Here is a 16,187-nt window from a genome sequence, read left to right as displayed (position 1 = left end):
AAACACGTGTGAACAATTTTGAATCGTTGTGTGTAAACGATGACAACTGTGCTTTAGTTGTGTTTAACTTTTGCCGCTTGTGTTTAGCATTTTGCAGCACAAATAAAGTCTTTAAGTGAATGAGAATGTGTTTGGAGTTTTGCAAAAAGAGTGCATGAGATTTGCAAATAGAGCCTAACTGCATGAACGTGTTTAAGGTTTAGCAGAAATAGTGCTTTATCTGACAAATTGGTTTAAGCTAGTGAGAATTTGGTTCAGAGAATGGGGTTTAGTATTTTAGCAATTCAGAAAAACTGTAAAAATTATCCTTGCTCTTTCAAGTGTTAGAATGGCACTGGACGGGTGTTTTTTTTTTTTTCAACAGTCCAAAAGTAGTCAAATAAAGCGCATCCATCCATAATAAAACATGCCTCACACGGCTCCGGGGGATGAATAAAGGCCTCCTGTACCAAATTGGTGCGTTTTGTAAGAAAATATCAATATTTAAAACATTATAAATACTTTTCTCTCTCTTTTGCTAACTGTCGTAGGACGTATGCGAAAAATATATATCTTAGACTTACATTGAAGGAGGGACACAAACAGTATCTAGGGACCAGAATATCAACCAACTAGCAAAAGCAACCAACTAGCAACAGCATGGCAACCACCTAGAACATAGCGGCAAGTTCTGCACTGATAAACACCATTAATATTTAAGAACCAGAGTCTTGGTCAAAGTTCTTTCGGTTGCTTTAGGCGCTGGTGTGGCCTGGTTCGAAAGTGGTTGTCATAAGAGCATAGTGCCACACATGGCTGTATTTAAAGCAGAACTCAAAAACCCCAGTATCTGATTTCCCTCCAGCTGGCTGAATATCGCCATGATTCTATAATAATGGGGTGGACATGAAACTACAGGGAACAGCATCACTTTTCCCCAAAAGTGCAGAGTTGGCGGAAAATGAATGATTATAAGTTGACGACTGAACAAATGATTACAGTCCTGGTGATTTTTAATAAACTCCTTATAATTTTACATTTCAGAGGCTCAATGCTTTAGGAAAAATCCTGAAAAGTAACATTCGCTTGTTGAATGAGGGTTAAAATACATTTATGCGTTTATCTAAAACAGCTTAGATTGCATTGAAGGTATAAGACCTTTTTAGACCATTAGTTTATACTTTAATTGGGAATCAAACCCAAGTGGCATCCATACCTCAAAGGTGATTCACGCTCAAGAGTAAAAAATATGAATCACATGGCGAGAACTGACATTGCTAGCACCATTTTCTGCTCTTTGAGGTACAGGAACAGTTCTAAACGTCTCTCAGTTCTAAAGTTGAAGAGTTTTAGAAGAAACCGCACCCAACACTTTATTGGGATATTGCACTCCAGTTGTACTTTTTGAGGTCAGTGAAAGGCAAAAGTTTGTCTTTATTTCACTACATATTGAGAGTAGAGATAAAGAGCATTTGTGCAGAATAGCTACCCTTACGAAAAAGAAGTTTATTCAAGTGTGCTATTAGTATACTTCTTTTAAACTAAAAATAGGAAAGTATACTTTTAGTCTACTTTTTATGTACTTCTCAGAAATGGGCTTTATGTACTTCTCAGAAATATACTTAAAATGACATTTAAGTATACTTGACTTATACTTAATATATTTATATATATCTAAATATATTTTAGCTATAATTGTGCTCCTAGAATCCGTGTTGTTATACTTAAAGTATACTTTTATATACTAGAAAGTGGGCCAATTTAGTCCCAAGGAGTATTGAAATAGTACACTTACAAGTATACTACTAGTACACTGATATTTGTATACTTACTACATAAAGTATACTTAAAAATATACTTGAACTTTACTTAAGTATACTTACTCAAATAAACTTGAAGTATACTACTTTTTGGTAAGGGTATGCTAGTTTGACAAGACAAAGACAAAGGAAAATCATGAAAATTCATTAGATTTCATTGAGGTTCAGGCTTTCAGACTGTAAGTTTAACAGCCCGCAGGTGCTCTGTTTCCCATCAAGCCTTTTTGTGTAAGTCCAGACTTAAGTGATGAAGAATAATGACACCAATCCCCATCAGGCCACTTTTCTGCCCCACAATGGCTTTAACAAGAAGAACTAGAGCAGATAGTGCACACAGACTCTCTTTGAGGTCTTTAATTTGGGTAAAGAGTGTACAACACCATATAAAAACACGCATCCCAAAAAAAAAAAGCAGCATTTTAGGTAGTAAATGCTGGGATTATTTTCGCGGGGGTTGTTATGCTTCTTTTATGATGTTGTTAATTCAGGAATAGATTTTTTTTTTTCGCTTCTCGGGCTTTGTGTTGTGGTGCCGAAGTAGTTTGTGGGGGGTTGACTTTGTTTTCCATCTTCTCCCAGGACAGACTGAAAAGTATCTGTCTTCTGTAGCCCCTCTGTTTGCCCCGGCTCAATTCCCATGTCAAATTATTTCATTAGAGCTCGTCACTTTTCACAGAGCTCTAGTGGTGACGGTGTTCCAGTTATTTCTATGGTAACAAGGGCCATCTCAGGGCACCGTTACGAAGCCATGTTAGGACAGGGATGTAGGGGAATGTTGCTTGATATTGAGGAATGATGTTTGAAGTAGTGTTTAACAGAAAGAGCAGCCTGTGAAGCCCCATGGGCCCCGTGGGAGCCTGTGTGTGCTGGAGAAGAACACTGAAGAGCTGCATGCTCACCATGAGTCAAATGTATTGCCTGTACCACTTAACCTTGACCTGATAGTAATGATATGGGGCATTTCTGACATTATGAAAAATATGGTTGTGTTTTAGAAGTGTTTATTTATTTATTTATTTATTTATTTATTTATTACAGGGACAATGCATATTAATAAACATTTCTGTCAATATGCCAGAATTAGCCAGAAGGCTATTTTTCACCTGCAGTGCCTAGACAGATGGTAATAGTCACCCTAAAAGAGAGTAAAATTACATATTAACATAACAATAAAACAATTACAATACATTTAGTAAAAAGTACTATTAAGCTATGATGTACAATAGAAACGCAACAGACCAAGTTTAGTTGTAATGTTGTTACGAAAACAGTAAGCTGTGCAGGTTTAATTTTTAATAATGATCTTTTAGTTATATTCTGATGTCAAATCTGTTTTGTTTCCAGTATAAATATCTAAACATTTTTAAAGTATTACATTTTCATAAAGTGTATTATTTACATACATTTTTATAGTTTATGCTTAAAACAATTACAAAAAAAACCCTACAGAATAAAATAATATAGAATGAAATAATATGCTACCATTCAAAAGTAGTAAATACATTTATTATGTTACAAAAGATTTTTAAAAGATTTATTTTAAGTCTTACAAACTATCTTTCACTAACTGGGAATTATAAAGTGAAATTTGTGCAGGTTTTGGCTTGTATGCAGTTTTATAAACCTTAAAACTTTTGTGCAGTTTGTGTATACACATAGTTTTAGGATGAAAACTATGCAAAATTTTATACACGAGGTGCGATATTCACCCTTTGCATATGAGAAAGGATGGTCTGTAAATGTGGATAATGTTTGACTTTAAACCTGATTATGTGGGCAAACCTGTCTGGAATCCTAGAAATTGTGTTCATATTGCATGTGTGTGTGTGTGTGTGTGTGCACGTATTTAAGTCTTTGGTTGAACAGCTGTGTTTGGATGGGATTCTTAGCATGAAAAAAAAAAAAATAAGTGTATGAAATGTGCTATACAAATAAACTTGCCTTGCCTTGCCTTGCCTTGACCTTTAACGCGGAGGCCCGTGGGCAGCACGGTAGACATGCGGGCAAAAGATTATCTTTGTTAACGTGTTGCTCTGCCAGAATGCTTTCACCCAATCTCCGCAAACGTCCTGAGCGTGTGTGGCCCAGCAGGATTACGCTGAACCTAAACTTAGTGGCTGTGTTTTTCGTCTCTATTTTCTCTACTCTGTTGAGCAAACCACTTTATGAGAAATGCTTAATTCCCAACATCCATGTTGTATTCCTGTTGTGCTGAAGTGCCGCAGTGAGATTTGGCCGGTTAGCATCAAATCTCAGTGCTTTATCAAAATAGACTTAGACTCACTTTTGTCTGCAGGTAAATAATTTTTGTTTGAAAAAAATACGTAGTAAATCATCACTGATTGAAACAAAGGGCCTTGTTGTGTTTTGTTAGCCATGGCGTGTAGATGGGTTTAGCAGTCTCTCATGGGCTCTGAGCGCATTTACTGCATTCCTCTTTAAGAGTGATGGAGCCGGGCTTCCTTACTAGGATCATTTAGACAGAGACTGAAGTGTATTATGGTTTGTATAGAATTTGCTGGCTACAGACTTCAGCTTCCATATGCCTGACAAATAGATTTGGAAATTGTGAGATGTGGTGCATGGTAGAATTTTGAAAATAATAAATGAATGCTCTAAATGTACAGGTGTTCATCCTTCTATGTCTGAGCTGAGGAGACGGCCGTGTGTAAGTTTACACATGCTGTGTGTGTATTAATGCCAGAACTACTCTGAGGCTGCTCTGTTTGTTTGATAGGTCATTCTGAATGTTACAGTTTGTGTGTGTGTGTGCATGTGTTTGTTTGGGTTTGGAAGGATCAGTTTTTGCCTACATTTATAGGGACCCAAATGTCCAGGCTAAAAATGAACTGCAGAAATACTTTTTATTTGTCTGTTTCCTTGATTCACAATTGATTATGTGTAGGTATTAAATTACAGCAATTACCTCTATACAGTATTTTTTACTTTTTTATTATTTATTTTAACTTTTATTATCTATTTTAACCTATTTTGTTATTCTTATTATGTTTTTAATAAGAATGTAATGCAAAAATTATAATAATTATTATATAACTTCAATGTATAATTTTTGTATTAGTCATGGAATAGGATATTTTCACATCACAGTTTTGTCAGTTAAGGGTTGTTTTATTGTCATGAAAACAATGTCTGTTTTAATGAGCAGCATAAAAATAGGCTTAATTTTCTTGGATTTTTGCCATTTTGACTCAACTCTGCTGGCAACAGTCTCACAGGTGTGTGTTCACCACTTACTCGTGTCTTTTTTTAAAGAACAGAATGCCAAAAGGGTCAAAGGAAGTGCAGTAGCTATAGGTCTTGGAGAAAAGTTTTTCTAAAAGTTGTTATTCCATCCTAAAAAGTTTCCTCATTCTCAGATGCTGATCTGTTGACATAGAGAACTCAAGCAAAGTAGCCTGTGTGTAAAATGGGATTTTTGCATGCTTTTTCTGTTCCTAAAAGCATAGCACAGCTGTCCTAGAGCATTTTGCATTTACTTAATATTGCAGTTGATTTAATATTGGCTTGAAGAGCTCCACTCAACACTCAACACTTTCTGCCCTGTCTGGAGGTAAAGGCAAATGAGGAGAGAGAGAGTCCCTGCAGCTCTCAGTGTGCTTGGATGTGTCAGTCATTGTCTGGCCTGAATTTTGGTTGAGAGGACCAGTGCAGCTGATCTCCGGCCAGCTCTTTGTTTTACAACAGACACAGAGGTGCATTATGGATCTCATTGAACAAGGCGCCAGAAAAAGACAAGCTTTGGTGAGAATGAGACCACAATCCACCGAACGGGTGCTTTGTTTTGTCGGTTGGTTGTTTCTGTCTTTTTCTGTCTCTCTCTCAGGCACATTTATTCAAAATGAAACCCTAAGAGCCATAGTTCACTCTGTATCACCTCAAATGTTAAACAGTATTTAGTTGACAGACATTTTTCTTGTTCTTATGCTAATATTGACATCTTTTACAACCACCGTTGCGCTAGATCAGTAGGTTATGATTTCATTTTTCATCTTCCTCCTCAGATGATGCACTTCAACAGATCAGAGAGCATGCTGGGGTTATGACTCACTTTCTCTACGTCCTATTTATATCTGCCGAAGTTCTCCTCCAAATCCACAAGCAATTACTCTGTCAGTCTCTCTTGACTGCTTTCCTGCCTCCTCCTCAAGCAGCTATGTCAGAGATTAGACTGCAGTTTGACTAGAAGCACCAATCTGAGGCCGGGTCTCAGGACAGGGTTTCTTAAAACTTTGGATGAGATTCTGAACTCAGTTAACCTTGTTTACCTAGAGTACTTTGGTGCTGGAAAGCCTCTGGAGACAATGAAAACTTTATTGCGTTTTTCTGTTTTTGTAGCATGTCTGAACATGCAACACTGACCGTTTTATATTACTTAAAGGATTAGTTTACCAAAGATGAAATTTCTCTGCACAAACAGTCACAACTAACTAATTTCTACAATGATGCATCGTAGTAAAGCAGTGAGTTACATTGTTGTATTAGAATTCACCCCTAAATGATTCATTCACAAATCGGACTGAATCAGTTATTAAATTCAACTCACTTGGCTTAATGAGTTTAACAGACTATTACAGGGGAAGATTATTACTGAATAACAACTTCCCACACATCATGTATCGATACATTTATGGTGTTGTTGTTGTTGTTTTTTTAATTTTGTGTTTTCTCTTTATGATTTTGTTAATGGAAATAAAGAAACGGATGGATGCTTCAGTAGACAACTGTCATTGTGAATAAAGTGAGAGATTTTCCCCTGTGTGTGTTTGAGTGATATGTATACACGACAGCTCTAGGCAGCAATGCAGATCTTTATTTCTCTTGCATTGGGTTGAGTGACAGGCCAGCTCTTTATGCAGCCACACTGCGGTGTTTACCCATCCTGTTTCCAATGTCTAGGTGTCTGGGACATCGAATATTGCATTAAAATATGATGGGCCTGTATCTGCCCTCTACTATATCCCATTGGGGAATGAGTTGGTTGCTGTGTACTGCTCTTCCAATTGTTCTGCTGACTGGATAAATAACATGAGAAACCACTGAATTACTGCTGTAGTCCATTTAAAAGTCCACAGTTTTTCTTATGAAGTTCTGTCTTCAAGAGAGACACGATTGTGGGTGCGCAGATCATTGCGTTTGATTTTGAATAGTCATTTGGGAAGATTTTTCTCTGTACTCCACATCATTTACTAACTGATCATACAAGGGTTGTTTATTTGCTTTTCTGACCATTGAGAGTTGTGTTTGACTGTGTAAATGACTACAAAGCAACGATAACAGTCTCAGGCCCACGCTGAGAAAACCTTGTGAAAACCTTCAGGATTGAACACCCACAACCACCCCATCTGTGATAGGCTTGAGGAGCAGTTGGATGGCCCCCTCTGCAGGCTGAAGTGGAGTGCATTTAACTAGCCACTTAACATGAAATGGTACATGTTTGTTTGAGATTTTCGGCTAGCCTGTACGGATTTGGACAATTTTGTTAGGATTCTTTGTATTTGCAAAACAAATGGCTTTGAGATTATGTATTGTTTTGTTGTGTTTCTGTGTTCTGAAGAAATATACATTGATTTTTCTGTTATGCACAGGTATGGGGTGAACTGCCTTGTCCAGTTTGAGGATTTTGCTAACATCAATGCCTTCCCTCTGTTGAGCAAATACCGCAACAAGTACCTCACGTTCAATGACGACATCCAAGGTATGGGCACAAAAATAGACTTTAGTCGCACACTAGTTTTAAGTTTCACCTGAACAAAATTATTAAAGTACAGAGAACACATACAGGTGCATCTCAATAAATTAGAATGTCTGAGCCAAAATCATCACAATTAAAAGAACCAAAGACTTAAACTACTTCAGTCTGTGTGCATTGAATTTATTTAATACACGAGTTTCACAATTTGAGTTGAATTACTGAAATAAATGAACTTTTCCACGACATTCTAATTTATTGAGATGCACCTGTACAGTATAAGTTAGGCTTTAGCTCAATTAAAAGAGTCATAATGTTAAGATTAGTCCGGTTCTCAGTCTATAGTGTAGTTCAGAAATCAATTATTGTAAGTTAGTCATTCAGACCATCTCTCTCTCTCTTTCTCTCTCTCTCTCTCTCTCTCTCTCTCTCTCTGATTTTCCGTTCTAATGCTTAAATCCATCTTGTATTTATGGTTCAATAGCAAGACTGGGTGGTTGAGTGCATTTTTTCTTTTACTTTCTTTTCTACCATCCTCCCCTCTCAGTCTTTATCCTTTTTTACACAATCATTGCAGACACATTCCAATCAACAACTTGAACACAATCGCACTGTTTGAAATTGAGTTTCAATCAAATGTTTGGGTGGAGCACATTGAGATCTCACCGTTCACACAGTTAACAGTTATATGTCTCCACTGGAGTGGAGCAAGTGGAGCTGAGGGGGCGTTTTCAATTTATTTTATATGGAAGCTGTTGATATTGGAGTTTCTTGTGCTCATTTCAGTGCTTGTTTCATATTTCACATACAGTTTGCACATTTTTGATGTTTTATGTCAGTGGTTCTCAACCTTTTTTACAAGGTCAAAATATTCAGGCTCCCCTCCATGTATGCTAAGATATTTCTGGCATTTTTTTATTGAATTAATTACCCTGATTAACTGAATATTTTATTTTACTTCCATTCATTTTATGATTCCAGAAGTTATATTCTATATTCCAGAATTATATGTTTTCAATTTATGATTTGGAAATATGCTTTCAGTTTACATCTTGATTTTATGTGTTTATTTTAATTTATTTTAATTTGTATATTGATATTATTGATTATATATTGATAATGATTTATTAATTTAAATACTTTTAAGTCATCCTGTGGCCCCCTTGGAAGTTGAGCCCTGGTTGAGAACCAGTGGTCTAGGCCACTGGTCTCTAACAAAAAACACCATAAATATATTGTCAGGGAAACACCAGTCTCGTCAGGTCCGCTCCCCCAACATCACTCTCCGTGTCCAATGCCTGCACAAGGAAGTCATAATTTCTGGTGCTGGAGAAGTCTACCGCAGATGTGGTCCTGGGACGCCCGTGGCTTACCCTACACTCACCTTACCTCGACAGGAAGAGCAACGAGGTTCTCCGATGGAGTGAGTACTGTCTCCACCACTGCCTGCCTCGAGTCACTCCCTCAACAAGGTCTCGGATCCCGATTTATTTGACCAGCATGGAGAGCCTCGAGCCAGTAGAGAAACCCTCTATACCACCTGAATACCGGGCGTTCCAGGAAGTCTTTAGTAAGCAGGCTGCCACTAAGCTACCACCACATAGGCCATGGGACTGTGCAATCGACCTGCACCCTGGAGCTAAGCTTCCTAAGGGTAGAGTATACCCACTGTCCATCCCAGAGCATGCTGCTATAGAGGAATACATCAAGGAGGCTCTCCACCAATGCTTCATCTGTCCATCTACCTCTCCAGCTGCGTCAAGCTTCTTCTTTGTCAGCAAGAAGGATGGAGGCCTGAGAGCATGCATTGACTACTGGACCCTGAATTCACAGACCGTAAAGTACCCATATCCATTACCCTTGGTTCCAGCTGCCGTCGAGTAACTCCGTGGTGCTCGCATCTTCTCCAAACTTGACCTGCGAAGCTCCTACAACCTCATTCGAATTCTCCCTGGAGACGAGTGGAAGACGGCCTTTATCACACCTACTGGCCACTACGAATACCGGGTGATGCTGTATGGGCTCGCCAACTCACCGTCCGTCTTCCAGGGGTTCATGAATGAAGTGTTCCGGGTGGTTTCTCCGCCTATTTCTCACGCAAGCTATCTCAGGCGGAACAAAACTATGACATCGGGAACCGTGAGTTGTTGGCCATCAAGCTCGCCCTAGAGGAGTGAGACACTGGCTGGAGGGAGCTATCCATCCATTCCAAGTCATTACTGACCACTGGAATCTAGAGTATCTTCGTGATGCTAAACGTCTGAATCCTAGACAAGCCCGGTGGGCGCTGTTCTTCACACGCTTTAACTTTACCGTCATCTACCTACCTGGTACCCAGAATTCCCGTGCTGACGCTCTCTCCCGTCTCTACCAGCCCACTCAAGACAATGCAACCCCAGAAACCATTCTCCCTCCAGCCATAGTTGTAAGTCTGATTTAATGGACTCTGGATGATGACATTCGACAAGCCACACTCACAGACCTAGCTCCACCGGGAGGTTCAGAAGGGAAAACCTATGTTCCATCCACTCTGCGCCTTACCCTTCTGGACTCGCTACATTCATCTCCGGGCTCTGGATATCCAGTTAGCGAGCGTACACTCTCGCTTCCCCAAAGCCGGTACTGGTGGCCGAACATGGCACGGGATGTCTCCCAATTCGTCAAGGGTTGCTCAGTCTGCGCCTTATCAAAAACACCCCATCATCTTCCTCATGGGAAACTGGTCCCCTTACCTCTACCTCACCTGTGTCCTGGTTGTGGTTGACTGGTTCTCAAAGGCCTGCAAACTAATCCCGCTCCCCGGGCTACCGACCTCTTTGCAAACAGCAGAACTGTTGTTCAATCACGTATTCCGAAACTTTGGCATCCCAGAGGACATCGTCTCCGATCATGGGCCACAGTTCATCTCATCTTGCCCCCCTGGCCTTTGTCAATCATGGCCTCCTAATAATCCCCTACCACTTGATTGGCTCTATCTCTCTCTCTCTCCTCCCCACCTGTAGCTGGTGTGTGGTGAGCGCACTGGCGCCGTTGTCCTGTGGCTGCCGTTGCATCATCCAGGTGGATGCTGCACACTGGTGGTGGTTGAGGAGACACCCCCCCACATGATTGTAAAGTTCTTTGGGTGTACAACAATACACAATAAAGCGCTATATAAATGCATCATTCATTCATTCATTCATTCATTCATTCATTCATCTTCCGCCTCCTAGGAGTCTCCGTTAGTCTCACCTCTGCATGTCACCCACAATCCAATGGCCAGACTGAGCAGAATATTCAAGACATTGGGAGGTACCTTCGCAGTTACTGCCACCAGAACCAGCACGGCTGGAGTCGCTTCCTCCCCTGGGCCAAGTATGCACAGAACTCACTCCGTCAGCACTCCACCGGTCTCACTCCCTTCCAGTGTGTACTCGGCTACCAACCTCCGAGAGCGAGTGGGTTTGGGACTCAGCAAACTTCTTCGGTGGGCAGTCAGGAGACATAAGACCCACGCTGATGCCCGTCACCTACCTGCACCGCCCTACCAACCAGGTGACAGGGTATGGCTGTCGATGTGGGACATCCATCTCCAACTGCCCTGCCGTAAGCTGAGTCCCTGCTTCATCTGTCCCTTCACCATCAGGAGGCAGATCAACAAAGTCACTTACCAGCTGGACCTACCACCCACCTACCTTTCATGTATCCCTTTTGAAGCCTTTCACTAACCCTGTCACTCCTTCCTCCCCAGGACCTGACGAGCCCGACGTGCCTCCTCCTCCTCCTGAGATCGCTGATGAGGATTCCATCTACCGTGTCAACTCCGACCTGGACTCCCGGCGTCGAGGCGGCCGCCTCGAATACCTGATGGACTGGGAGGGATTTGGCCCAGAGGAACAATCCTGGGTACCTCGAGACGATATACTTGACCCCTCTCTGCTGTCTGACTTTCATCAGCTCCATCCAGAGAAACCTGCACCCAGAGGGCATGCCCGTGGAGGAGGGGGTACTGTCAGGGAACCACCAGTCTCGTCAGGTTCCAGCACTCCGCCTGCACGATCACAATCACCTGAATACTAATTCCCCGCACCTGTCACCAAGCAATCAAGACCAGTATAAAGCCACCTTCACTCCTCATCAACCTTTGTCTGGTCTTGAAGTCAATTCAAGAGACTCACCTGATTACCCGTTTGCGGAATACTTACCAGTTTATCCGGATCATCTTCGTCTTCTGTGGAACCCTCTCTGACCTTCCTGCAAAAGAAGAGAGATCTCCTGTTAGCTCATCAAGCTAAGTTGATTCATCTCACCAGCTAATGTGCTACTCACCTGCTGATTCTCCGCTCCTCAACTTCCTTGAGTTTAATCAATAGATTCCTCTTCACTTACTATTCACTCACCTTGTGGTCTTCTTCTGTTCTGTGACATATATATATGGGCCATTCAGAAATAAAGTTTACAATTCTCCAACTGTTTTCATGCATATGTATGATGATTTTATTGACCGTGTATTGAAAGCAAGCTAGACTTCTCTGAAGACAGTCACACTGTTGTACATTTAATAGACTCACCCCCAAATCAGATTTTTAGTATTTAGAGCGGATTTCTTCTTCGACAGAATATACAAACAGCTGCTTATCTCACTCCTTTGACAAATCCTCCAGAAATCCACCTCCGTATTGACTCCACCTTTATGTCTACAATTAATGAGCTTCCGGAATTGAGTCTCAAGCCTCAGCTCATCCTTTTATGAACTGTTTTTCTGTTTACCTCAGAGATAAGATTAACACCTGAGTGAAATATATTTGTGTTTTCTGTCCCATAGGTACTGCTGCTGTGGCTGTGGCAGGACTGTTGGCTGCCCTTCGCATTACCAAGAGCAAAATGAGCAACCATACCATTGTATTTCAGGGTGCAGGGGAGGTGAGTGTGCTTGCTGCACAGATCCACAAATAACACAGTTTAAAATGTCAATTATTCAGTATTTTGATGGTTGTTAATCCATATTGAGTGAACAACAGCAGTGCATGGGCGCAAATATGCCACGGTTCATCTTGTCTGTCAAATGTATTAAATGATTCTTGTGTTTTTAAGATGTATGGAATGAATTCATAAACGATTCATTATTTAGGTCAAGCTGTGAGATTTTTATTGAAATGCTGTGAACTTCACAGAGTTCACATCTCTTTAGATGTGTTCAAGTGTATGTGAAATGTAAATCTGTAACAGCATTTTTATGTTTCCAGGCTGCAATGGGCATAGCTGAGCTCATCATTATGGCGATGGAGAAAGAAGGGCTTCCTCGTGAGCAGTGTATAAAGAAAATCTGGATGGTGGACTCTAAAGGACTTGTCGTTAAGGTGAGGTCATCATTAAAGGCCATGTTTTTTTACATTTAGTGTTGACACTAAACACACCATGTGGTTTGTATTGGAGATAATAAACTTCTTATTCAGTGATGTTAATTGATTGTCCATGAACATTAATGTAGGTCTTCATTAAAAAAATGTTTTAACTGATTCAACGTTGTTCGATAGATGGTTTTGTTGTTTTAAGCTTAAATGGCTAGTTCACCCAAAAAATGAAAATTCTGTCATTAATTACTCACCCTTATGCCTTTCCAAACCCGTAAGACCTTCATTCATCTTCAGAACACAAATTAAGATGGTTTTTATGAAATCCGAGAGCTTTCTGACCCTGCATAGACAGCAACGCAACTGACACGCTCAATGTCCAGAAACATGTGACATGAGTGGTTCAACTGTAATTTTATGAAGCTATGAAAATACTTTTTGTGCACAAAGAAAACCAAGAATAACAACAATATTCTGTGTCAATATGGTGATGAAGAAGCTCTGATCTCAGCAGTTTTCACATGTCATGTCCCTTTCTGCTCTACTGCAGCCTGCAGCTATGTCCTCATCATTTTACTTAGATGCTGTAAAGCGTGAAATAACCAAAAGTATTCGGGGCACGTCCCATGAACAGAGCTTATAAATATATGCATTTAAGTGTACAAAAAAAATGTGCACACACGCACACATTATGTGCAGTTTGTGCGCACATTTTTTTTTCTAATTGCTTTTAAAGGGTTAGTTCATCCAAAACTGAAAATTAGTCTATGTTTTACTTAACCTCAAAGCATCCTAGGTGTATATGACTTCCTTCTTTCAGACGAATCCAATCGGAGTTATATTAAAAAATTTTCCTTGCTATTCCAAGCTTTAGAATGGGAATAGGTGGGTGTTTTTGTTCAACAGTACAAACTTAGTCAAATAAAGTGCATCCATAAAACGTGCCTTGCTGGTATGGCAGTCAGCGGAAGTGAGAAAAAAGTATTTGTAACATTTTAAATATGGATATTTTTCTTACAAAAACGCATCGATTCACTATCAGAAGGCCTTTATTCACCCCCCGGAGCCGTGTGTGGCACATTTTATTATGGATGCGCTTTATTTGACTACAATTGGACTGTTGAACAAAAACACCCACCTACTCCCATTCTAACGCTTGGAAGAGCGATTTTTTTATTTATTTTTTAATTTTTTTATTTTAAAGAAAAGTGGCTTGGACACTTAACCCACCCCTGAAAGTGTGAACTTGATTCCTTTAAAATACCATGTGCTAAACCTTTTGTCAGTGCTAACTTCACTTTTTTTGTGTGTGCCCTTTCTATGATTATTTTTAAGCCACTGGTCTTGAGGTAGTTACTGTATTAAGTGGCTGTATAAAGTCAGCTCATCTCTTGAAGGTGCAGTTCATCACATCAGCTATGGACGTGTTTGACAACCAGAAATTTTAAGTGTCGCCTTATCTAACTAACTAGTACTTGTGCTGTAATTTGTAAAAAAAAAAAAAATCAGATATACAGTGGGTACGGAAAGTATTCAGACCCCCTTAAACAATATGGGGTGCTGTGTATTAATTAATGAGGGAAAAAAATTAACTTAAATGATTTTAGCAAATGGCTGCAATATAACAAAGAGTGAAAAATTTAAGGGGGTCTGAATACTTTCCGTACCCACTGTATAGATAAAGTATCCATTTTTGATGCTCTATCTAACGCAGTGACATTTATACTAAGTGTGTCGTCTGGTGGGTTTTACACTCTTTGTTCCCTGTGGAGAGGACCTGTGTTCATTATGAAGTGCGGTGAGGTGTGCTGTGGTATGTTTCTGATACGCTTTCATCATCTTTCTTTTTCTCTGTCTGTTGTTATCTCTCTGTCTCCCATTCAGGGTCGGGATCACCTCACCCATGAGAAAGAGAGGTTTGCACATGAGCATGCTCAAATGAAGAAGCTTGAAGATGTTGTGAAGGAGCTGAAACCTACTGCTATAATTGGTATATTTATAAATAAATATACACTGCTGTTGTCCCAGCGGTCCCTGTGAGGACCATTGTACTCAAATCCTTCTCTTCTTCTCTTCAGGGGTGGCAGCTATCGCTGGCGCTTTCACGGAGGAGATAATCAAGGCGATGTCATCCTTCAATAAGAGACCTATTATCTTCGCTCTAAGCAACCCCACTAGCAAGGCAGAGTGTACCGCTGAGCAGTGCTACACACTCACTGAGGTGCTTTTGGAAGGAGTAGCATGTGTACATTCATGTGAGAGAGTGAATCATTTCATTTTTGCTTTGTGTTTTATATTGCAGGGACAGGGGATATTTGCAAGCGGCAGTCCCTTTGATCCAGTCACCCTTCCCGATGGGCGAAAGTTCTACCCTGGTCAGGGCAACAACGCTTATGTGTTCCCTGGAGTGGGGCTGGGGGTAACCGCTTGTGCAATGAGACACATCCCTGAGGATATTTTCCTCGTTACGGCTGAGGTGATCAAATCTCACTTGGTTTTTTCAATCTGTCTCTAAAGCCCTATTTGGACGGTAAATGTTTCTCATGGGGACATCTGTAAAAATAATTCTGCATTGCTCCTCAGTGATAAAACTCATGCATACGGTTGAAGGTAAATTCAAGGTGAAGGTATGAGTTTGCGATCCTACAAACCTGGAAATGCTCTTCACATGTTCAGTCACACTGTTTGGGCAACAGCTACTGTACGGTGCTTGACAGTGGTTAAAAATTATTTACAAAATGACTTTTGGATTTATCCCCTCTTGTAAACTCAGAGATGTGGATTCGAACAGCAATCAAATTACCACACAACCTTGGTGTTTGTCAAAAAAGGTAGGTTATTTGGCCGGCAATTTTTACACAGGTGGTGGGAATAAAACACAGACAAAATGGATTCGGACAGCTATAAAATCACAGACTAGCTCCTGTAAATGTTGAAAATACCTTATGTCCCCATGAGAAACAATTACCGTCCAAACCGGCCTCGAGTCTGTCTCTAATCTTTTATTTATTTTTAATCTGTTGTCTCCATCGTTTACTCTCTATTTCTTAGGGCTATATATTAATACACATTTCTTGATTCGATTTTATTTTATTTCAATTTCAGTTTGTTAGGGTTTATCTATAGTTACAGTGTCCACATTGTCTAAATGAAAGTAATTCTCTCTTAACTATTGATTTAAAGTATAAAAGGAACCTTCATCTTTGTACATTACAAAAATAGTCATTTAAAAAAATTAACAACAGGGCCTGGGTAAAACTGTGTGTAACAGTTGCTGAAAATCTGAAATGTATCGCAGTTTTGGTGGGTAAAAATGTGCGTATTAACTGCCATAGCTTGCCAAAG

The 16,187-nt window shown here is 40.1% G+C and overlaps 1 protein-coding gene across 2 annotated transcripts in view; it reads left to right on the top strand.

The window, feature by feature from the left end:
• The window catches only part of me1 (malic enzyme 1, NADP(+)-dependent, cytosolic), a 92,112-nt gene that overhangs the window by 73,076 nt on the left and 2,849 nt on the right, over positions 1-16,187 (top strand). For both annotated transcript variants that reach the window (XM_016523453.1, XM_016523454.1), the window contains 6 exons: positions 7,406-7,515; positions 12,314-12,411; positions 12,735-12,848; positions 14,727-14,832; positions 14,921-15,063; positions 15,145-15,318. In XM_016523453.1, the coding sequence (XP_016378939.1) occupies positions 7,406-7,515; positions 12,314-12,411; positions 12,735-12,848; positions 14,727-14,832; positions 14,921-15,063; positions 15,145-15,318 (745 nt within the window). The remainder of the gene's footprint in view (positions 1-7,405; positions 7,516-12,313; positions 12,412-12,734; positions 12,849-14,726; positions 14,833-14,920; positions 15,064-15,144; positions 15,319-16,187) is intronic.

This window comes from Sinocyclocheilus rhinocerous, unplaced genomic scaffold, assembly GCF_001515625.1.
Source record: "Sinocyclocheilus rhinocerous isolate Xijiao unplaced genomic scaffold, SAMN03320098_v1.1 scaffold300, whole genome shotgun sequence".
NCBI lineage: Eukaryota > Metazoa > Chordata > Actinopteri > Cypriniformes > Cyprinidae > Sinocyclocheilus > Sinocyclocheilus rhinocerous.
The sequence above is the reverse complement of the archived record's forward strand: the minus strand, read 5'-3'. Positions and strand labels throughout refer to the sequence as shown.